This window comes from Eulemur rufifrons, chromosome 7, assembly GCF_041146395.1.
Source record: "Eulemur rufifrons isolate Redbay chromosome 7, OSU_ERuf_1, whole genome shotgun sequence".
NCBI lineage: Eukaryota > Metazoa > Chordata > Mammalia > Primates > Lemuridae > Eulemur > Eulemur rufifrons.
In genome coordinates, this window is record NC_090989.1 from 191,545,331 (window position 1) to 191,568,782 (window position 23,452).

Consider the following 23,452-nt stretch of genomic DNA (forward strand, 5'->3'; position numbering starts at 1 on the left):
AGGTCAGGAGTTCGAGACCAGCCTGAGCAAGAACTCATCTGTTCCAAAAATAGAAAAAAATTAGCCGGGTGTGGCAGCACTTGCCTATAATCCCAGCTACTTGGACTCAGAGGCTGAGGCCGGAGGATTGCTTGAGCCCAGGTGCTTGAGGTTGCAGTGAGCCATGACAACACCACTGCACTCTACCCAGGGAGACAGAGCGAGGTCCTGTCTCAACACACACACACACACACACACACACACACACACAAAAGCTTGATTTCAGTGAAATTTCAAGAAATAGTAAACTATGAGGTATCAAATTATTAACAAAACACCTAAATTACAAATAATTCATATTTATACACCCACTGGCCATTCTAAATCTTGTCCCTTTTAGTGTTGAAGCTCTAGAAACTGTTTTTTAAAAAACAAACCCTGGAGCTTTTAAAATGAGTTCAGAAGTACATGGAAAAATGCAATTAAGGGTAGGGATTTGAGAGCTCAAAGAAAGGGAAAGATGGGCAAAAGACCCCCATACAGTAATCCCAGAGGTAGCACCCTAACCACTAAGCATTTCTTCTAATTTTTAAAGTTTCACTTTAACTCCTAAAACTCCAAGAACTAGGCCTAGGAATTAGCAAAGACCCTTTGTGAAGAATGTAAATAATTTTCAGAAGAGAAAGGGTATTAGCAATCATTAACTTCTTAGTAAGAAATAGTGTGGATATTTTTCTTTCCTCCACCATCCTGAGATCAGCTACCCTGAGAGAATTAGTTTCTGACAGAAAGTAAACATTAATTTGGGAACCAGAAGCACTTGCTGGGGAAAGGACAGGAGGCTTAGGTAGCACAGTGGCACTGGAAAAATGAAAATGCAGGGGAAAATAGATGGCAAACTTCTGAATCTGCACAGCAACACTGCTAGGCTGAGGAAAACCATTAAAAAAATATCAAATGCTCCTTTAAAAAACATTATCTGGATGGGCCCGGTGGCTCACACCAGTAATCCCAGCACTTTGGGAGGCCAAGGTGGGAGGATTGCTTGAGGCTGGAATTTGAGACCAGCCTGCGCCACGTAGTGAGAACCCATCTCTATAAACAAACAGAAAAATTAGCTGGGCATGGTAGTGACCTCCTATAGTCCCAGCTACTTGGGAGGCTGAGGCAGGAGGAGAGCTTAAGTCTAAGAATTTGAGGCTGCAGTGAGCTATGATGACATCACTGCACTCTAGGCATGGTGACAGAGCAAGACTGTCTCAAAAACAAACACACAAAAAACACATTATCACATATAATATAGTTGAACTATTCTGAAGGTACATTCACTATATTTGGAGTACATCACAGAGGCCTAAACATAATTTATGCAGTGATTTTACGGTAAAATTTGTTTCAGCTTTCTTAAATTCCTAGTCAACTTTAGGAATATAGCTGTATTATACTGACAAATGCTGCCCCTAGATAACGTAGAGAATCCACCCTGGTTTTACTATTTGTCATACAAGAGAATTCCATGCATTTTATGTGTCTAAAATATACAGATAAAACTCAAATCTTTGTGCAATGTACTTTTGAAATGGGGATACTGTTAATGAAAAATAACCTCTATCTGAATAAGCAATTATGAATTCTACAACAAAAAATATTTCTACCTGGCAGACTAAAGCACATCAATAGACTTTTTTTCCTTTTACTACATTAAGTAATATTTACTACCATGTAGTTTTTATGTGAAAACTGATACAGTAAAAAAAAAAGCAAAAAAAAACTGTAGTCAAAGTTTATGTTAACCAACCAATCAATTATGTTCTGGAAATTTCTGCAGAGTTTTCTTCCCAAAGTGTTTTCCAATCAAATCCCCTTTCTCCAGTAAGGATTAACACAAATATAAATTGCTTAATAATAGCCTTAATTCTCATAGGTTTAAGTATTTACTTCATTTGATAAGGAAATAGATATTGGACAATTTCAAGACTTCTCAGAACTTGGTATTAAAAACTAAAACCTCAGTCATCAGAATTCCTATTTTTATATCACAAAACAGCCCTTGGAAACTATGACTTTCCATGCTGAGTTTTCAGTCAGACTTTAATCTTAAATGAGGTGTATATGTGGTTTTATTAAACAACCTGTCCCAATGGGCAAACTAGATGCCCTTCCATGAATGTCTACTTACCCCACTGACATCATCAAATGAAACAGAACACAGTACTTACAATTTAATAAAATTCTAACAGTGAACATTTTCTATGGGTTTTGGTTTCCAATACCTGCTTATCTAGAGTTGATAATAATTATTACCCGTTCAACAATTACAGAAAAAACTTTTAAAATTAAGAAAAGTTTTAAATTTGAGGTATATAAAGAATATTCATTTAAGATTATAAAGTAGTCAAGATTTCCTTTTACTCAAAAAAAAATCACTTCCGAGTTGAACTCCATATACAAAAGACAAGATCAATCACATTTATCACTGGACACAAAGGATATTCCAAAGGTCATTAAAAACTGTAATCAATCTCAAGAAAAATTAATTTTAACTTTTATAATTCATTCATTGTCAAGACCATACTTGCTTAACAAGATAATGATACTATTGATACAAAACATACATTATTTACACTTAACTGTACAAAATAATTTAGTGTTTACAAAAATATTAGAATGTTTAGTTGACTGACACAGTCTTAAGTAATTTCTTCTAGAGAAGTATATAGTAAAACCACTGATTTCCATTTTATTTCCTTTTTAATAAGTCAAAAAAAGGATGCTGCAATGCTTCATCCAGAGTAATTCTTTTAGTTGGATCATATTCTAACATTCTTCGAACCAGGTCAAACAGTTTTTCATGTTCTTCATCGTGACAAAGCATAAATTCCTAGGGAGAAAAATGTTTTTGTTTAAAAAAATATATTAATAACAGTGAAAATATATTTTTTTTAATTTTAATCTTTTTTCCTTTACCTTTAATGGTTTGCAGCGTCTCCTAACATATCTACCAGCAGAACTATGTTCATCCCAATCTAGCTGGTTATGGTGAAAATACTTGCGTTTTCTACAGGAAAAAGAAGTCTGGATTAGTAAAATAACAAAAGATCCACATCTTTACCCTGCCCCAACCATGGGATGAGAAACAGACAGAAGCATAAGCAGCTCTCTCTAGATGTATAGACATATGCACATGCATACAATTTTTTGAAATCTCAGCAGTAACTATATAGCAGACACCTTATATAACATCTTCCTTTATTTTCCCTCCTGTGAGGTTTTAATATCCCAACTAAGTTGTTTCCAAATACCATAGACGGAACGGTGCCAGCTTTAAAAACAGAGGCCTCCAGCATCCATTACTATAAATTCTGATTTCACTAGATCTGGAAATCTTTAAGTAATTCCCTGGTGACTCCTGCAGTGAAGCTGCATTTGGAAATAATACCTTGTCCAAGGACATATGTGCTGGTTAGTGACAGTACACATTTCAAACTTAGATTGATATGACCCCAAAAAGCAAGCTTTTTCATATTCTATGTTATTTATACATCAACTTAAGAAAGCATTCATGCAAAGGTAAACTATAGTATTAAAAAAAAAAACACCATTTTGTTGGCTAGATCACAAATTAAATACTGAATTTTTAAAAATATGACTTTAAAAAAAGGAGTAAGGTGAGTTTAAGTTATCTCTAATACATAAAAAAATTTCAAAGTCTGCAGTCCTTGGAACATGCATTGTTAACAATGTTGGGTTTTCTGTAGTTTGAATATAGGCTATTGTGTATGTACCCAATAAAGGGCTTAAAACATCTTAAGACACACCTTGTTTTCTGGATCATGTGTGGTGGTAGGGGTCCTAATATTCGTTCCATCATTGCCAGGTGCTCTTTACTATCATGAGTCTAAAACACACAGGAAAAAGAAATTTAGCACACTCCATTTTCCTATAAGCACATTCTAAGGGAACACAAGAAAATGGTGCCAATATAAAAGGACCAGACAGCTACAGAATTTACATTACACCATACTTCAAAGATGGAACAATACCGAACGAGCTGTGTGGTTTGGTGCAACACAGTCTCTGAGATGAATTGGTAAAATCTAAAACCAAGCAGTTTCCTTGTTTATTTGTATTTCTTACACTGTTTTAACTGAGGATGACTGGGGAAGATTACCAGAAAAACTGTTTCCTCCTCATTTAATCAGCTGCTTAACCAAAATTAACCTCCCAACAATCAGTCCACTTATTAACACTTACTAATCCCAAGCAACAGGAGTATGCAGTCCCACTAATTCTCACAACAATCCCGAGCCAGGCATGTGAGAACATGAGTGTCAAAGAGGTTAAAATATTAGCTCAAAGTCATATAGTTCATAAACAAGGAAAGTTGAGCTATAAACTCAAGTTAAAGCTCATAATCCTTAAACTATATAGTAATAGAGCTTTGGCTTGGCTAAAATATTTAATAGAATAGAGAAAACTATCAAACTTAACAGCTGAAATGGTATGCTTCTAGAGCAGAGACTGGCAAACTTTTTCGGAAAAGGGCCAGACAGTAAATGTTTTAGGCTTGGCTGGTCACAAATGGTTTCTGTTGCCTATTCTTCTTTTTGTAAAAACAGGCATCAGGCAGGATTTCACCATGGGCCAAAGTTTGCTAACCCTAGAGTTCTGGAGAGCAGAGGCTGTGTGTAACTGCTTTGTAAAATCTATTAATATCAACTATTGTACCCTGCATATTGCTTTCACAATATTGTTATTAATTCATGACAGGAACAAATAATACTAGCTCCACATTTTTAAAAAGTTCCTTAGTTTCAGAGTATTTTGCAGTGTGGAATTAAAATATAAACCACCTCTTAAATAATCTGTACTTCATTTAAGACCTCAAAGTGATTTACAATCACAAAAATCATCTGAAGCATCCATTTTATATAAGTCAGAATGAAGAAAGCATGCACTCTGATGAACTTTTTCTTACCCTACAACTCACTACTAGAAACCAGACACTACTCCTTCCTAGAACTAATTGATAACCACGGTTCTAAAGCACTAAGCTTGTCTATAAACTCGGAGTACGTTTTAACAGGGTCTCCACAGATGAGACAGAAACTCAAGTCTTGTGAGGTGCCCTACAAGCAGCAAACTCATAACTGTGCAGTAGCCACCTAAGTGACTCAACTTATCATAAATAGCTTCATCCCCCTGCACTGCTGTAACTTCAAATCAACCTGAACAATACTGAGCTGGGATTTCCACAACCCCTTCCTCCCAAACCCACTGTACCTGGCCAGGACTTTTAAAAAACTATCTACTAACAACTATTACTATCATTTCATAAAAAGAACATTTTAATACAAAAAAAGGAGGGATAATCTCTAAATAAAGGTCAGAATGGCAACCCTACAAAATCATCTTCATTTACTTTTGGAAACTACTGACTTCTATAAGAAAACATTTTAATACCTTTCAGAGTATGTGAAGTCCTTACTGGTCAGTCCTTGCCTATTGTCATCATTTCCCTTGTACACAAGATACTCTGACAACACAGTTCTTCCCTGACTACAATACGTTCCTTTATTCCTCTGTGCATTTACAGAAACTATTTCTTCTTCCTTATATGCCCATCATACCACAGTTTTCTGATAAACTCCTACTCTTCCTTCTTTTTATTTTTTCCCCTTTGAGACAGGATCTTGCTCTGTTGCCCTGGCTGTAGAGCAGTGGTGTCAGCCTAGCTCACAGCAACCTCAAACTCCTGGGCTCAAGCGATCCTCCTGCCTTAGCCTCCTGATTAGCTGGGAATACAGGCACATGCTACCATGCCCAGCTATATTTATCTATTTTTTGTAGAGAGGGGGTCTCACTCTTGCTCAGGCTGGTCTCGAGCTCCTGACCTCAAGTGATCCTCCCACCCTGGCCTCCCAAAGTGCTAGGATTATAGGTGTGAGCCACCCGGCCCTACTCTTCCTTCTAGCATTGGCTTCAACTCCCTAACCTCCTTGGTAATGCTTTCTCTAAAGAAATGTAATTTTTAACCTTTCCTGGGTTCCTCCTACCTACACTTTGTATATTGTTCCATTATAGCTAATATCACACTGTACTGCAAGAGCTTTCTCATGTCTTTTGCATGACTTCAGGACAGAGATGTTGTCTTTTCACCTTTATATACTTGGTGCTTAGAAATGCCTAAGGCATCACAGATGCTTAATACTTACAAGTATTAAGTAAAATATAACTTCTTGTTCCTGAATTCTTTTGTAAAGAGGAGTAAGTGACTTGTTCATGGCCATACAGATAATCAACATAACCAGAACTGAATTAGAATTGCCATTAACACTGTGAACTTAGGAAGTAGCTCTATAACTAAAGAAATGAAAACATGTGACAACAGAAACCACACACGAAGCAGGTATTAAAAATGCCAATCACATGCAAAATGAACTGTGACTAGTAGCATTTCATTCAACTGTGGCTTTAGAGAAGATAATCATTATCTCAAGAATAACGATCTATGGCAGCTTTCCAATAAGGAAGCCAAAACTTAAACATGCTTTTAATATTTAAAATCCATTACTATTAATTGAAATTTACTAGACACATACCTGAAAGACTGTGAAACCAAGGTAATATTCAATGAGAATGCAACCTATGCTCCAAACATCACAAGGCTGAGACCAACCTAAAGCTATTTAAAAACAAATACAAACATTTTACTATGCAACAACTTTTAACTGGCAACACACTAAATCCTTTCCTGTATGGGTGCTCCCTCTACACAGCCCATTAGGGAGAATATGACAACAAATTCAGAGTTTATATTTTCAGTTTTATATTGAACATTTACCTAAAATTTAAAGTAATGTAAAATTCAAAATTCAGTTCCTCAGTCACACCGGCCACACTACAGGAACGCAGTTGCCTACGGTGGCCAGTGGCTATCATGCTGGGTGCAGATATGGAATATTTCCATCATTGAGGAAAGTTCTATTGACCAGTGCTGCATAACATTCTCATTTTCCTACCCCTTTACCAATCCTCTACTCTAGGTAAATATCATTAGTTTGCTTTTTCTGAACCTACCAAGTCTTGTTGGACTTAAAAAGAAAACCAGGAAGTGGAGGAAACATCTGATTCTACAAAAACATTTTACTATCTAACCTCAGTTTGACCTTACTTTTGTAATCAGCTTACTCCATTTAACTCTCAACTGCATCTGATCTGAACTTTTCCCACTGCCTCAAGCCCACAAACCCACCTGACTTCCCTGCTCTATTAACATGTCCTGATCTCTAACTTTTAATTTTGAGGCATAAGATGCACACTCTCCTTAGAGCTCCTTCTTATTTCAAAACTCTGCACCTTAACGCATTTTCTTTCCAAGCCTTTCTCACATCAAGGGTTATCACAAAAGCTCCTTTTAGAGAAGCCCCTCTTTTCTTGACCTTTATCCACCCTGTATCTAGATGGCTGCCAACAAACTGCCAACCAGCATTCTCACTAGCACCACACTTTTGTGATGACATGAAAATAGGTACCCATATACCTTCAAAATCACACTGGTGTGATGTACTTAGCTAACAGAGCCTGTTCTCTCATGATCATTTAAGACTAACTTGTTCAAAAATAACCACCACCTGGAATATCTTTCACAGACGGTATCACATTTTTACCACTAAGGAAAAATATTTATAGCAATGTCCACATTTTTTATGAAAATAGAAAACGTTTTCTGAACACTGCTAAGAAGATGCTACCTGCCACCGCCCCCAATAAAAGCTGTAAGAACAACAATCTCTTCTTCAATTATAGCAACTGCAAGTCCAGTGTCTACTGACCCAAAATGACCTCTGGAGCTCTGTAGTGCCGTGTAGATACCAGAGTACTGTGATGTTCATCATCATACGTTGCACTTCCAAAGTCAACAACTTTGATATCTGTGCTTTTCAGTGTGCGTTCATCACGTTTCTAAAGAGATACAGTTGAGTAAATATGAAACTCAATAAAGATATGAAATATTTTATAGCACTATTCAAAAGGCTTGCATATGAACTATTTTTTTGCATTGTCAACATAAGCCTGTGAGAAAGGCAAAGAATAACTCCTTTTTTGGTTAAATATTAAGATACAATGAGGCTCAGAAGTGAAATTCCTCATCTACGGATCACCAAGTTAAATCAATTTTAAAGACAACCACCAAAATTAAAACCAGTCTTTAACTTACCATTTTAGAATTATATTTGACTACATAGTCAGACTTCACAAATAAAATGTTTTCAGGTTTCAAATCTGTATGGGTTAATTTATTATGATGCAAAACTATAAGAGAACAAAAAAACATTATTAGTTTCACTTGCAAATTTAATTCGTCTGGCAGGGAAAGGAAGATACAGTGGCCAAGAGGGGTTTCATCTTTACCTGTAAAATGTATATTTTTAGTGACAATGTTTTGATATGTTGCTTGTACAATAAAAACTTAAATTTTCTGGTGTTTAAAGATTTATCAAGTATACTTACAATTTATTGATTGGCAGATCTGATATGCCATCTGCCTGATGTGGTCAATCTGAAATGGCAGAAAGCTGTTTTCTTTAATGAAATCATAGGTACTAAGTCCCAGCAGTTCAAACACAATACAAACATGACCATGATGATCAAACCATTCTAGCATCTGGACACATCGGCTAAAATAGATCAAAATAATAATTCAGTTCGCAGAATCCTGATTATTTCATGTACTATGATGCTTCATAGTTCAAATTTATACTTACAAGACACTGTTGGGATCAGTACTATTTAAATGCTCTAATACTTGGATTTCTGAACGAGCTGCTTCACGGTAACGGCCTACATTTTTTACGATTTTCACTGCTACATGCATGCCATCCCTTAAAAACAAAATTAAGATGAAAATGGTAAATGTACAGGAGTGGGTTGAAGCCGTATCCTCTAAAGCATGATCTTAATTACCAATTCCTCTATGCTATAATTCTAAAATAATCTTTCAGAGCATATTATACTAGATTTCATATAACATCTTTTCAAAATATTTTGACAAAATATACTTTATATGAAGTGATGATTCCCTTAATACTTATGAATTTTAATGTTTGTTCCCAGAATTTTATATTCACCTAGATTTTATACAACAAAAGTTAAAAAAAAGTATAAAAATATAAACCAAGAATAGAATATGCTACTGCTGAAAAGCACGCATTCATTCATTCACTAGGCTAGACCTACTCTGTGCCAGATAGTGCATAGGTAATTAATGAAGAAAAGATAGGGCCTGACTCAATTCAAATTTTACATAAAGGATTTGTTCTGTGAAGTTTCGATTCGGTCAACGGGCCGCACTTGGTGATCTGCAGGGCCACCTGTGGCCTTGAGGCCGCAGGTTCCCTATCTTTTCTTCACAACAGAGGTGACACAGAACTAAGCCCTGATAGATAGCTCTGAGATTGACAGACTAGGAGGGAAATGGAACATCCAGGTAAAGGAGTCACCAACCATAAAGTCATGAAGCCAAGAAAACCCTTAGTACGTTCACTGATGCAAGTACACAGAAATAGCTACAGGGTAGGGAAGTGGGCTTTAGAAGGCTTCCTAAAAAGTACAGAGTCAGAGCCATACATGAATTTGGGGAAATCAATTTGCCAATCTGCATCTTCCTTTTGTCCTCTTTTCTAGGATCTGCCTAGAGATAAACCAGCATTCAAGTCTCCTTTTTCATTTTGGCCTTTCCACTTTACAAAAGAAAAGAAAACATCACCCATCCCTTATTAGTATATCAAGATGTATGCCACAGGTCATAAAAAATCTTTGGGGCAAACAAATACACGTATTCTAGTAGCTAGGTAACAAACCTTTTTCCATGCCCAGTGGTTTCTAGTTCATTGCTTTCAATGAGGTCCCAATTAATGTGGGCTGCTAAATCATTTAAAAAAATTTCTGATGACAATTCCCCTTTGATGTTTGGCATATATGTCAAGACTTCAAAGAACTTTTATAAAATTACTGTGACAAAACTTCTACTCCCATCTATTTAATTATATGACCAAAAAGTTTTCTCAGTGAAAAATGAAAAAAGAAAACAGATAATACTCAACAGTGAGATATTTATCTATGGATATATGTACTCATTTTTTAGAAGCCCTAATCATCCCAATAAAAGATAGTCCAAAAAAATCCTGTTTTAGATCTCGTAAGTATAAAAATTTATAATACGTTGGTACTTTGATCAACTGAATACTATTATTTGGAATAGTATCTATCTATCTATTTATTTATTTAGACAGAGTCTCACTTTGTTGCCTGGGCTAGAGTGCCGAGGCATCAGCCTAGCTCACAGCAACCTCAAACTCCTGGGCTCAAGTGATCCTTCTGCCTCAGCCTCCCAAGTAGCTGGGACTACAGGCATGCGCCACCATGCCCAGCTAATTTTTTCTTTTCTTTATATTTTTAGTTGTCCAGCTAATTTCTTTCTATTTTTTAGGAGAGATGGGGTCTCGTTCTTGCTCAGGCTGGTCTCAAACTCCTGAGCTCAAACGATCCACCCGCCTCGGCCTCCCAGAGTGGTAGGATTACAGGCGTGAGCCACCGCGCCCTGCCTGGAATACCTCAAATAGATACTCAGAGACTCAAAACCTCAGGAAATCTTAAAAGGACATTAATGGGACAATTGGTGAAATCTTAATAAGGTCTACAGATTAGCTGGCAAAATTTGGAATAACATATATAAAATGATAAAGTAAATACTATAAAATGTAGACATCTGGAAAATCTGGGTAAGGAATTCTTCAAACTATTTTATCAACTTTTCTGTGAGTCTGAAAATATTTCAAAATATTTTAAAGTTCAATTTATGTTCACATTTTTGTTGCAGAGAAACAAGATGGGGTGACAATGAAAGTTAATTTAGGATAATATTCTTTATGGAAAGTAGAACGAAAGTAAGTTCAAGAATAAAACATGTCTAAGTATTCAAGAAGAGTTTGTTTACGGTTGATGGTAGGTATCAAGCAGCTACAATATGTAGGTTCCCTCAAATACATTTAAAGAGAGAGGGTTTTTTTTTTTTAAAAAAAAATTAAGGTTTATAATAAGCTGCAAATTATATCCTTCCCAACTATTTTAATTTATGATAAAAAAATTTCAGAAATGTGTGGTTTCACTAAATTGTTTTAAGAAGTTCTTACAAAAAAGTTTGCAAGCCACAGAAGAGAAGTCCTGCAGGAAAACGGTAAAATGAGGCAGAGAGGGTCCAATCACAAAGGGATTAGTATGCCTCATTAAAGAATTTGGACTTTATTTCTGTAGGGCTTAATATAATTTCTTTGTAGTTTAGGAAGCTAACTCTAACATGCAAGATTAGATATGCTTTACTGCCTCTGCAATCCAAAAGCTGAATCTTCCACTTGAACACCCACTTTAGTTTCAATGAACTCCATCTAATAAAATCTGTCAGTATTCTTAATCAAAATCCACATTAATGGTAAATAAATCATACATAGTTGAAGACATTTTATTGTATATTTATACCTCCCAAACACATGGCTACCACTTAAAATATATTTCATCTAAATTATGGATCCTTCTCCACCAAAAATATCAGAATGTTCAAAAAAAAGAACTTACATGCCGTGATCAATGCACTCTACAACTTTGCCAAAGGCTCCTTCACCCAAAGTGTCCACAATTTCATCTAAAGTGAGGGGGGGAAAGAAGTGTAAGTACCCAAGTAAAAATTATCTAGTTATTCAAACAATGAATGCTTAAGTGTGGAATACTTTCAAATGATCTCTATCAAAGCATAACTAAGTTTTCAGCACTCAAACTATTTTATTTTCAGCTGCTACAAAAACAATTAGATAGAGCTATTTTTCTTGCTCTAATCTCAAATTCCACTGATTATTTTGGAACTTTAGAATAGAAATATTTAAATTCTACAGAAAAGAAGAAATACAAAAGAATAAACAAACCCACAAAAAACAAAACAAAAAAGTAATGAAGAGTTCTTTAGCCCCCCGCTGACAAACTATTCTTAAAAAGATTATTCTGTGTGCAAAGTTTAAAAAGTGTTGAAAAATATTCTATACATCTTGCTCTTAGAACGTCTCCACTTTGACAGATCAGGTGACCCTCCTCATCATCCTCTATACTCCTGGATCTTTTCCTTCGGTGGCTCTTCTGGAACGGCAAGTGGGCAGCACCAAGATCGTCCAGCCAATCAATATATCAGAGTGAATTCAGGGCAGAATACGCAATTCATTCAGCGGGGAGATATTCAGGCATTCAGATAAGCACCAGGCCACGAACAGTTGGCAGGAGCAATTTCAAATTCAGTCCCCAGAAATTCACAGGGCACAGTTTATGTTACAGAAGAAAAACATGGCAAGGAACAGATTTTCAGATAAGATACTTAAAGTGGCAATAGAAAAAAAACAACACAATTGTCTCTTTAAAATACTGATTTAATTGAAGTCTGAAATTTAAAGAATGCAATGTCATGATTTACTAATCTCTTGCTATAAATAGCATATGCTGTGAGTTGCGATGTCTAGTTTGTCAGAAAAATGTTTTAAAATGTCAAGATTAGTCGAAATTGTTCTTAGCAATATTTAAAAATATTCATGATTAAAGTAAAAGGGGAAAATAAAGGCTAACTTAAATGTTCAAGCTAATACAAGCTACTTCTGCTGAAGAAAACTTGGGGAGAAAAACAGTAATTCAAAGTTTACTGATTAAATAGGTGAAGATGTCTGAATGTAAAAAAAAAAAAAAAGGCAAGCTTATTTCCCATTCAGCACCCATTTTCACAATTTCAACAGAACTGGCTGCAGACAATGAGGCACTGTGCTACGGAACTAGCTAATACAAGCTAATAACACTTAAGTATCCACTAGTGCAATTTTCCATATTGTTTCCAAGTATCAGGGAAGGGGTTTCTTTCAAAGTAAAAAAATGTTTAAGATGAAAGAAAAGATGGGTGCCTCATTTTTTCGTAAGAATGTATTACAAACACAAAAAATAAAATAATTTTATTATTAAAATCAATGAACTCATGATATGGTGTCAGAATATAAGTAAATGTGGTCAAATAAGGGCTAACTTCATAAATATACAGATCAACTATGAGAATTTGGACGTTTCCTTTAAGGATTTAAGTAATATAAACACAATTATAATATATCCAAATATTATATATGTATAAAGAAACCTTAGAAACTTATCAGCTCATTAAGAGCTTTTATGCACAAATAAGAATCCACTCAAAATAAAAACAAAATCAATCATACCGAACGTGAATGATGACTTGAACCAAAGTGTCTATTAGGCTTCCTTTTAGGACTGCTTCTCCTGCTTCGGACTGAAGACTTACTGCAGTGGATTCGATAACTGCTTTCAATGTCTCTGTGATAATGTCTAGGAACATATCCTTCACAGTAGTCATTCCTGTATTCATCAATGTATCTCCGGTCCCGATAATCTCTCTCATTCAAGGACCTTGCTTCTAAATAATGACTGTGAACACATTAAAGGATTTCAAATTATTCTCTTCATTCTGGAGTAATGTGGTTCAAACAAAGCATCCTCTTCAAGAACTCTTGGTTTAAAGAGCTAACTCAATAAAAGAAAAAAAATTCAAATTGATGAATTAGAATTTATATTTATCTCTAAGTTTAACAAATAATTTTACTTTAACAATCAAGTAAGTGGACCCATTATACAGATTGTTGTCAAGCACTTCACACCAAGGAACAAAGCTTAGGTCAAATCATTAATTTATTGTTACTTAAGCGTTCCTTTACCTTCTTGGAGAAAGTTAAAACCAAAACTTCATGAAACTGCTTTTCTGAAACGCATCAGTCTTATGATATATGTATCTAAGCTTTCTTTCCTCTCTCACAGAGCACACACAATCAGAGGCAGGCAAATCAGGATTCCTTTCTCTTTTAATGTAAGTGCATTTTAGATATTCCTGGACACAGAGAATTCTTTCATGAAAGGTGTATTTTAGCTATAAGGAGCCTAAAATTTTTCCAGCCCTTTCGTTTTGCAAACAACTAAATTAAGATCCCTAGAAGGAAAATGATTTGCTATGGTTATAGAGCATATTAGTGACAAAAACTGAAATATTTTCTAACTATTATACAGGCCATTTTTATTACACCTATCACCTGTCCTGTCTCCTCTCCTCTCCTCTTTACATTTCCAGCTTTCTGTTATTCCTGCTTGAGAAATAGACAACATAGCTTTTGAGGACTGCCTCATGTGCTGAAAACACCTAAAATAAAAAAGGGATCCTGTAATTGCTTGCCTAAGATTACAATAGTCCCACTACCCTGCTTCCCTTTGCATTTCTAATTTCCTGTCATTCCTCCTTGAGAAATACATAAGAAATACAACAGAAAACAGCATCATCAAGTGCCATAGTGCTTGCATCTGTAGATCCCTTTGAGAATCTGATGAAAGCTATGACCCTCTTCCCCAAGAAGCACACAAATGCATACACAAAACTTGGCAAGGAATTTCATAGAGGTCATGGATCTTAGGAAGTTAAGCAGCATTGATGGGATGGAAAGGGAAGGACATAGATTTAATTGGCCCAGTTTCCCATCCCCTCTCTACCTGGGATGAGTGTCCTCTTCAACAGAGTGCGAAGCTTCAAGAGGGATGCACATGGAGCACTGAGGGAGAGAGGGGACACCTGCCCAGTCAGACAAATCAGCTAAAATAATCCTAACAAGCAATGGAGTGACAGATGTAGACTAACTGCCCTCACCAACCCCTTTCCTTTCCCAGAGTATGTTGTCATTTTTTCCCAGGGGGGCTGGTTTAGGCAGAAATAGAAGCATCTTTATAACTCCTATCTAACAGGGCTACCATCAAATGCAGGCTGGGGAGATGCAGGAACCCTCTTCTCTTTGCCTAGTGTCAGTCTTAAGTTCTATCCTTTGGAGAACTCAGGACATCAGGGTAACACTGTGGGTGTAGGTAACGGATTTTATCAGTTGGCTTGAACTGTCAGAAAGAGATCTACAATGTAAGAAGCTAGTAATGAGCACACTCGTGAGGGCATCCTGTTTAATTCTGTAAGGCATCCTTACCACAAAAGTCCAAAATCTTTCTATTAGAAAAAACTAACACTAATAATCTTTAGCCGGAATAATGCATGACTTTAGAGCTGCTAATAATCCATAAACAATCTACAGGATAACAAAACATGAGGTAAAACAATACCATGATGATAAACTAAAAAGATGAGGGTCTCTTCAATCTATAACGGCCAATGACCAAGGCTGAGAGATTATATAAACAAAGTCTACACAATTTCACAGGCCGTGGACAGGGTAGACAGGACAACAGATTGATTTAATTTTTAAAAATATTCACTGAATGCCCAGTGAATATTTCACTGAAGCCTTTCAAAATAGCCAAGATTGACGAGGGTATAGGCATTCGTTTTTATTTCCACACAGGTCCTGTGGGAGATAAAAAAAATTATATAAGGCAAAGTCCCTGCCAACCAATAATGAACAATTTGAGTTTACTCAAATAACAGTGAAACAAAACCCAACAATGCAGGAAATACAGAAAGGTTACATATGAGTGCTTAGATAAAGAGAAGGGAAAGAAAATCTACTTAAAATGGTCAGGGAAGAATTCATGAAAAAGATGGAGGAAACAGAGTTGCATCGTAAAGGGAAGCCAGGATTTGGACAAAGTGAAATGCAGAAGAAATTCCAGGGGGAGAAGAATGGTATAGTCCCATCTTACATTCATATAGCACTTTTAGACACAATGGTGTAGAGATGGATTTGCCTATGTATTACTCTGGAAAAAGTAAACAATTCCAGCAAAAGAATCTTCACACAGGGGAATGTGGACCAATAAATAAGCTGAGAATAGATCATTAAAAGCCCTGCATGCCAGGCTAAGGAATATTTCTCAAAGGGTGGTCTATTTATGAATGATACTGAATATGAAGTTCTTATTAAAAATGAGATGCCCAGGCCTCAGATAATATTCACTGAACCTAAATCTGGTAAATCTGCATTTTAAACATAACTCCAAGGTGATTCTTATTCACACTCAAGTTTGAGACTCACTAGTTGAAGACTTGATACTTTATGTTATAGGACTCTGATCACAAAAAATAAAAGGTGGGGTTTACAGCCACCTCAGTCTTTTTAACATATTATGCAGAATGGATTAATTAACCCTGTAGGGAGACCAATTCACAGGCTACAGCCAAAAGACAAATAAGAAAAGACACTCTCCAATATATATGACAATTTAAATAATTAATATGTAAAAAAAACCTCTTTTAAATCGGTACGAAAAATATAATCTTATAAACAGGTTAATAAAAAAGTTCAAGTGGTCTATAAATATATAACAGTGGACAAATTCACTAGAAATTTTAAAATTCCAATTAAAACAAAAAGTGGAGACTGGTGATAGCATAAAGGAGCATGTTGCAGAAGTACAATTTGGTACAAACTTTCTAGAAAATGAAATGTGAATGTGTAGCAAGAACTTTGTAAGTGTTCATACCCTTTAACTTGAAAATGCCTCTTCTTGGAGTCTGTTTTTAGGAAATAAACAAGAGGCAAAGATTTGGATACAAAGATATTTTTAAGAATAATTAGAAATAATTTTATATCCAAATAATGGGGACGGCCGGGCGCGGTGGCTCACGCCTGTAATCCTAGCACTCTGGGAGGCCGAGGTGGGCGGATCCTTTGAGCTCAGGAGTTCGAGACCAGCCTGAGCAAGAGCGAGACCCCATCTCTACTAAAAATAGAAAGAAATTATATGGACAGCTAAAAATATATATAGAAAAAATTAGCCAGGCATGGTGGTGCATGCCTGTAGTCCCAGCTACTCGGGAGGCTGAGACAGGAGGATTGCTTGAGCTCAGGAGTTTGAGGTTGCTGTGAGCTAGGCTGACGCCACGGCACTCACTCTAGCCTGGGCAACAGAGTGAGACTCTGTCTCAAAAAAAAAAAATAATAATAATGGGGACTAGCATCCTACTAAGATTATCTTCTTTATACTTTTCTGCATTTTTCTATAATTTTATAAAAAACACTCCCATAAAGTTTTTAATCCTCAAAAAGACTATTAGAATATTCTAGATTATGGTAAGCAATTATCACATATCTGTCAAAGAAGATACTGGCCTGGTGGTTAAGCCTTGAGAGTTGTTTGTATTTATGAATAGTGGGGTACAGATGGTTTTCTATAGTATTCTGTACATTAATTAGCTTTGGTCATTGAAATCCTGCCATAGACCTTCCCCTTCCCCTTATATAACAATGTGTGATGAAGCATCTTAGTCTACACTGACTACAAACAAGCTCACTATTTGGTAGAACATGTCTGTTTAGCATGGAGAAGGAAAAAAATTACATACTGTTTTTTAAAGTAACCCCAGGTGGCTAATTTAGAAAGCAATCTGGTAAACAGTCCCAATGGAACATCTGCACAAAACAAGGAGAAAACATAGAACCAACAAACAAATGAGAAAGGGAAATTAATGGAAAACAGAGTGAAAGAAACTCTACCCACCTAGCCTTTCTTAAATCATTTAGAACTTTAACATTCCTTTAATTCTATATAAATGTATAATCTCCAAATTTTACACTGGTAAGAATATAATAAAACAGGACACATACTGTTGCAAATTTTTATTGAAGCCCTTTCCTAAATTATTAGTTACTGCCTGTGCAAAGGAATAGATCTTAGAATAAAGTAAGCTTCTAAAATCCCAAACAAGCACATACACTGGCCTTATCTACAAATAAGACTTGTAAAACACAGTCACTGATCCCTAATGCACTTTAACATTCCCAAATAACATATGTTGCTTTTCTCATCTGGAATAACTTTCCCCCACCCCAAATCCTCTCTCATTTCTGAAACAATGAGCACTCCAACATACTTATCTCCCTCCTACATGCAAGTTAAAGGCACTCGCTGGGCATTCTATTATTACTATTACTTAATTTTTTGTGTGTCTCATCTCCCCAACCATTATTGGCAACCTTACTAGCCCGGACTCAATGTTACTTATTTTACATTCACTTATTAACTGTCTCCCACCACTCCCAGACAGACACAGATATGTGAGGATAGGAACTCTGTTTTATTCACAGCTGTCGCCTCAGTACCTACAGAGGCTAGCCTAAAATAGGCACTCAATAAATATCTTCTGAATGAATATTTGTTAACTGAATTATAAAATGATCTGACAGATGAAAGCTATATAAGCAAATGACAAATCATCAAAACCATTAGTGTTAAAATGCTACTAGTTCAAGAATAATTTACCAATCAGATTCTTTAAATTGGTGATGTGGTTTACAATGCCTGTTCTCTTGTGTACTACTGTGAGATCTCCTCTTTCGTTTGTGACTTCCACTGTAGCTTTCATGTCCCCAGCTTTCTCTGCTATCCCAATCAGGGCAGTGAGTTCGTTTGGAATGCCGCATCTGTTAACAGAAATGAAAAGGGAGTTGCGAAGGATATGGATGGTTATGTTTGGTAAAAATATTATGCATTAATATTATTTAAATATAAACACCCAGCACATGGGATCACACAGGTTCTAAAGTCTTTTTAGGTAATGTTTCCCAAGGCATGGGGCCACTATACCACATCTGAGTGGCATGTGAGATGACTGGTAAGTGGCACAGAGATCTAGTACTAAATGACAGATAACATGTGAGACCTTAATAAACATTTTTTTTAATTCTTCTGATTATAACCAGGACTAATTCTCAGTTTGGTGCTTGTCTTCAACTAACACTTAACTGCCCTTTAAAAAAAAAAAAAAAAAAGGCCAAATAAAAAAGTTTGGGCTTACAGCCTTCAGTAGACAAGAGTCACCTAGATAAAAATTAATAACTTTTTATTTTATTTTTACCTTCTATTTACTAGTGATCTTCTAATTGAGCTATTGACATGGTTTCTTTTAAAAATCTTAATATTAAAATGTGAGCTGATTTAAAGATAAATAGCATCACAAGTGTCATGTGGCTTTAGCAAAGTACTGTAATAGAAAAAAACTGAAGTGAAAGAAACACTTAGGGACACTAAATATGGGAGGTAACTTTGTTCTAATGATAAAGAACCATTCATTAATGAAGCTTCTTTTTCTCAAACTCTCTAGAGTTCGTTTCTCTAAATCTCAGAATGACTCCAAGCTTTGAAAATAACAGAAGAGGTGTATAGAACACAGTATTCAACAGAAAACCTGAAAGGTAATAAAAAGGTGATTTTATAACTCATTTTCTCTATCCAACAAATTTATTTACTGATCATCCTGCAGTTATTCTTAAAATTAAAATCTTTTTGTTGTAGATCTGGAGTATCTCTGAAAAACAGATCAACCTACAAGGGTGTACACAGAAGCAAGGTCACAGTGAAATCAGATAATGGTGACAATTCCAACTCCATTTACAACTTCCAATGCATAGCCAGCCTGGCTTCTCTCCAGGCTCAGCACCTGTGCTCAAACAATTTAACCCTTTCTGCCTTTCCTCATCCTAATTCTTTTTCCAAAACAGTTAAGTTTTTAAAAGTGAGATCCAAACTCGGCTAAATAGGATAAGTTTAAATGGTAAAAAGAATTTCACAAGGAGCTGAAAAAGCTAGAATGGAGCAAAATCAATCTAGTTAACCTCATTGAGGTTGCCCAAATGACTGAAAAATAAGCAAACAAATCCAAGTAAAAATTTAAATGATTTTAAATGGATTAAAGGCTATGAGATGAGGCAGCTTCAATTCTCCTGAGAGGTACTCCCTAAGAATCCCATTAGAATCTGATGCCACCAAATATTCAGCACTTAACTCATTTCTCTTGCTGATTCTAATTCTATGTCCACCAAGCATCTGTGTAATAACATGCCTTCTCTTTTAGCTTACTTAAAAACAGAAGAGAAGGCACTGGTCAGGTCAATCAAAAATCCTAAAACTTGGCTGGGTGTGGTGGCTCATGCTTGTAATCCCAGCGCATCTGGAGGCCGAGGCAGGAGGATCACTTCAGGACAGAAGTTTAAGACCAGCCTGAGCAACACAGTGATACTCTCATTCTCTCCATAAAATACAAAAAAATAGGCTGGTGGCACATGCTTATAGTCCCAGCTACTCCAGAGGCTTGAGCCCAGGGTTTGAGGTTTTAGTGAGCTATGATGACACCACTGCACTCTAGCCCCTGCAAAAGAGACACCATCTCCAATAAAGAAATAAAGTCACTTCTATGTGGAAAAATGAAATAAATGACACTACAAATTTACCTGAGGCAAAAAGCCAAAAAAAAAAAAAAAAAAAATCTTTAAAAGAGCTATCAAGAAAAATTTGTCTAACGCAATTTTTATGACCTGTTCCTTCAAATACCAAAGTTGTATTTCAACCACAGCAGGAACTCAGCTTGGTTAAGCATTCTTAAATAGCAGCAAGCAAAATTATAACATCTGATAAGTGAGGGCTGTTATTCTGATCATCCATTATTATGCAGGTTTTGCAAGACATAATCATCTGGTTTTGTTTTTCCCCTTCTGCTGTCAGTCTGACAAAAACAGCTCGTCTCTAGCAAGGCAGAATTCTCAAATTACCTTAGTTATTAACATACAAACATCAAAATAAGAATGAACTTCTTGTGAGAGGCCCAGATTTTTATTTCTCTAGTCAAGTTCACTACTTTAACATTTAATTCAGCTGTTTGTTCCAGTCCCTTTATACTCCCCCTCCCCCAATGTTCGGAAATATTTTACCTACAGGCAAAAGATTAAGATTACTGGACCCATGTTCTGTGTGGAAAGGTTTCTTTGCATACATAAAAAAGAAAAACTACCTAAAGTTATTACACTACCTCTAATTAATAAAGAATCCTACATATCAGAATCACCAGGTATCTTTAAAAAAAAAAATCGGACGCAATGGATCCATATGGAGAGAGTCATATCAGAAATCTGATTCTCCAATGCCCTTTTTAAGACCCTGTAGTTTTTAACAACTTTATATTATGTACGTGGTTTGTAAACACAGAAATAGTTAGAATTAAATGGCTCCACGACTGCATTTAATGGGTAAAAAGCCTGTAGGTGCGTGTACGGAGCACAATTATACAACGATAGCTACCATAAAGACAAGGTGGCTAGCGGGTTCAGTTCCGAGGGCAGTTTCCTTAAGGATCGATAAGCATACAGGGCTACGTAAGCAATCAGGGACAGCACGATGCAGAACTATGAGAAATGCAGATTCGCTGCAACAATGGTGTGCTCCACCTTAAGAAAAACAGTATGGAGCAAAGGACGAGCCTCCGCATATTTACGCTTCTCACAGAAATAGCGGATTTCCACCAGCTGGATTTGCAGCTCCCAGGACGCCAGTCTCCACTTCCCCGCCCCCGGCACCTGGCCAGTGCCTTTGGCGCACTCACACATAGGGCAAATGCTTGACTCTGGAAAATCCCCAAATGCTACGAACGGCCGGGGCCAGAAATCCAGGGTAAGACTCGATTTCCGACAACACAAACGTAGCGGACGGGTCTCCAAGGGTCCTCCGACAGGTCCTCACACTCACTGACGAGACGAGGCCCTGACAGGGTTAATCAAGAACCGGAGTTCGCCGGCCAGAACCGTGGGGAGAGCCCAGGGCCTCCGGAGCCCTGATGCGGGCGACCAACAGCCTCAGAGCAGGGTCAGCCCCAGAACCGCGACGCCTGAGCAACTTTAGGTGTTTAAGACCACCAGCTGAGCAGCGCCCCGCAGAAACTCCCAACTCAGTCCCCAGTTCCCGAGGCCCCGAACCCGGTCGCCTCTCCGACACCTGGCTCGGAGACCTAAAAGACAGGACAGCCGCCAGCCCCGCACGCACCACTCGAAACCTTACCTCCGCAAAAGCAAACGGCCCTTTGGCAGAGAAATGTCGCCAAACCGCCGTCTCCCCTCTCCAATAGCTGCGACAAACACCCTACAAAATGGCGGCAGTGCCCTCGCCCTACAACCTCCCAAGGCGGCCTCTGGCGCCACCTACGCCGTGCGAACGCGCCTGCGTGACAGAGCCTCGCGCGCTCCCGCCAGTAAGGGGCGGGATTCCGTGTAACGCCAGGGGCGTGGCCTCAGTGGCCACACTGCGACTGCGCGGCCCAGGTAGCCCCGCCCCGAGGCTTGAGGGAGTTGAGGGGATTCGGGTTCCCGGAGGACGGCGGTGAAACCAGGAGGGAACGAACACCTGTGTCCTACCCAAGCCCGTGGCGCGTGTCTGTTCCTTAAAATGGAGTTATCCCGAGTGCAGCACCTCTCAGCAGAACCGGCTCGTGACCCCTTTCCTGCTGTCCCTCTCGAGGGGGCTGCGCCATCACCTTTGCCGGCCAGCTCCCCTAGGACCTCAAGTCCAGAGGGAGCCGAGGCGCACCAGATGGGCCCCAATGCCGCCTGCGCTGGCCGGCTGGGGCTAGGGCAGTTCAGTGACCGCGCTACTTGCAGTCCAGCCCACTTGGAGCTGCCAGTCTAAAATGGATTCGGATAAAATAAAGAGACTGTCTAAGAAAACAAGCTCAGGGATAGGGGGCCGGAGGTGGGGGGTGGGGTGTGCTTATCTTTTCAAGACATGTGCTCCTAATCAAAACAAAACAAAAAATGGGAAAGTTTCAATTAAGGCTCCAAAGTTTTCCTGTTCTGATCCCTGCCTCCTCAGCAGATAAGGTAGCTGGAAGTGTCCCTACTGAAGTTCTCCCCATTATTTGTCCTTGTGGGTTGATTTTATTAAACCAAGGCAGAGTAATGTCTCAGTACTAGAGAGGGTCCATTAAGGAGCTTGCTTACTTCACATAAGGTATTTTGCAGTTCTGAGAATCCCCGGCAGTTCTCCAGTTTTAAATGAGTAGAATGAGAAGTGTGAGGGTCAAAGTCAGAGCCCTGGGGGACACTTTCAAGGGACAGAGGAAAAGGAGCCTGAGAAGGAATGATCAGGAGAGGAGAACCAGAAATACAGTGTCAAAGGAAAGGGAGAGAAAGGCTTAAAGGCGGGAAGGGCTGACAGTGCAAATGCTGGGAAGGGTTTAGGGAAGGTTAGGTTGAGGAGTGTCAGGGGTTCTCTATCGTGACGATGATTGCTGGATAAAAAGGAAAGGCAGAAGTCAAAATTGGAAAGGTAAATGTTGAACTGTTGTGGTGTTAGGCCTATAGCACGTGGGAGACCTGGACCTGTACCTTGTAAGTAGAAGGCGAGCACTGTGATACCTTTGCTGAGCTAAAATCAGAAACTTGTGCCGCCTACTTTGGATAAATAGGATCCATTTGGATCAATCTCAGGAGATTGTACTCCAACAAGTAAGGTTAGAAGACAAATTAAATTTTTGTGGAGGTTGTACCTCACTTCAAGAAGTGAAGTAAAAAAGTGCAGTTGAAAAGACACTTGGATAACTGGAAAGGAAAACTTTTTATGCTACAGGATGAAACAG

General features: G+C 37.7%; 1 protein-coding gene across 5 annotated transcripts; it reads right to left on the bottom strand.

The window, feature by feature from the left end:
- Positions 1 to 1,751: 1,751 nt before the first annotated feature.
- CLK4 (CDC like kinase 4) lies at positions 1,752 to 21,984 on the bottom strand. Of its 5 annotated transcripts, none has more exons than XM_069476231.1 (13): positions 21,880 to 21,984; positions 18,316 to 18,476; positions 13,275 to 13,500; positions 12,075 to 12,165; positions 11,614 to 11,680; positions 8,748 to 8,864; positions 8,494 to 8,660; positions 8,201 to 8,295; positions 7,815 to 7,944; positions 6,582 to 6,664; positions 3,798 to 3,877; positions 2,947 to 3,037; positions 1,752 to 2,860 (listed from the first exon to the last, which is right to left on the bottom strand). In XM_069476231.1, exons 2-13 carry the CDS (start codon positions 18,474 to 18,476, stop codon positions 2,720 to 2,722), a joined length of 1,449 nt encoding a protein of 482 aa, XP_069332332.1. In that variant the 5' UTR covers positions 21,880 to 21,984; the 3' UTR covers positions 1,752 to 2,719. The 5 variants fall into 5 exon arrangements, with proteins under 5 accessions (XP_069332332.1, XP_069332336.1, XP_069332338.1 ...); XM_069476235.1 differs by lacking the exon at positions 21,880 to 21,984 and adding an exon at positions 14,608 to 14,961 and having other exon boundaries at positions 2,640 to 2,860; positions 18,316 to 18,353; XM_069476237.1 differs by lacking the exon at positions 18,316 to 18,476 and having other exon boundaries at positions 2,640 to 2,860; positions 21,880 to 21,975.
- Between the last annotated feature and the right edge of the window lie 1,468 nt (positions 21,985 to 23,452).

What these genes read in the sequence shown, in the direction of transcription:
- CLK4 (XM_069476231.1), bottom strand. Translation starts at nt 18,476, where the DNA reads ATGCGGCATTCCAAACGAACTCACTGCCCTGATTGGGATAGCAGAGAA. An exon ending in GATCTGCCAATCAATAAATT is followed by an intron (nt 8,296 to 8,493) that starts GTAAGTATACTT and finishes GTTCTCTTATAG; the next exon opens with TTTTGCATCATAATAAATTA. An exon ending in AGCTCCAGAGGTCATTTTGG is followed by an intron (nt 6,665 to 7,814) that starts GTCAGTAGACAC and finishes GTTTTTAAATAG; the next exon opens with CTTTAGGTTGGTCTCAGCCT.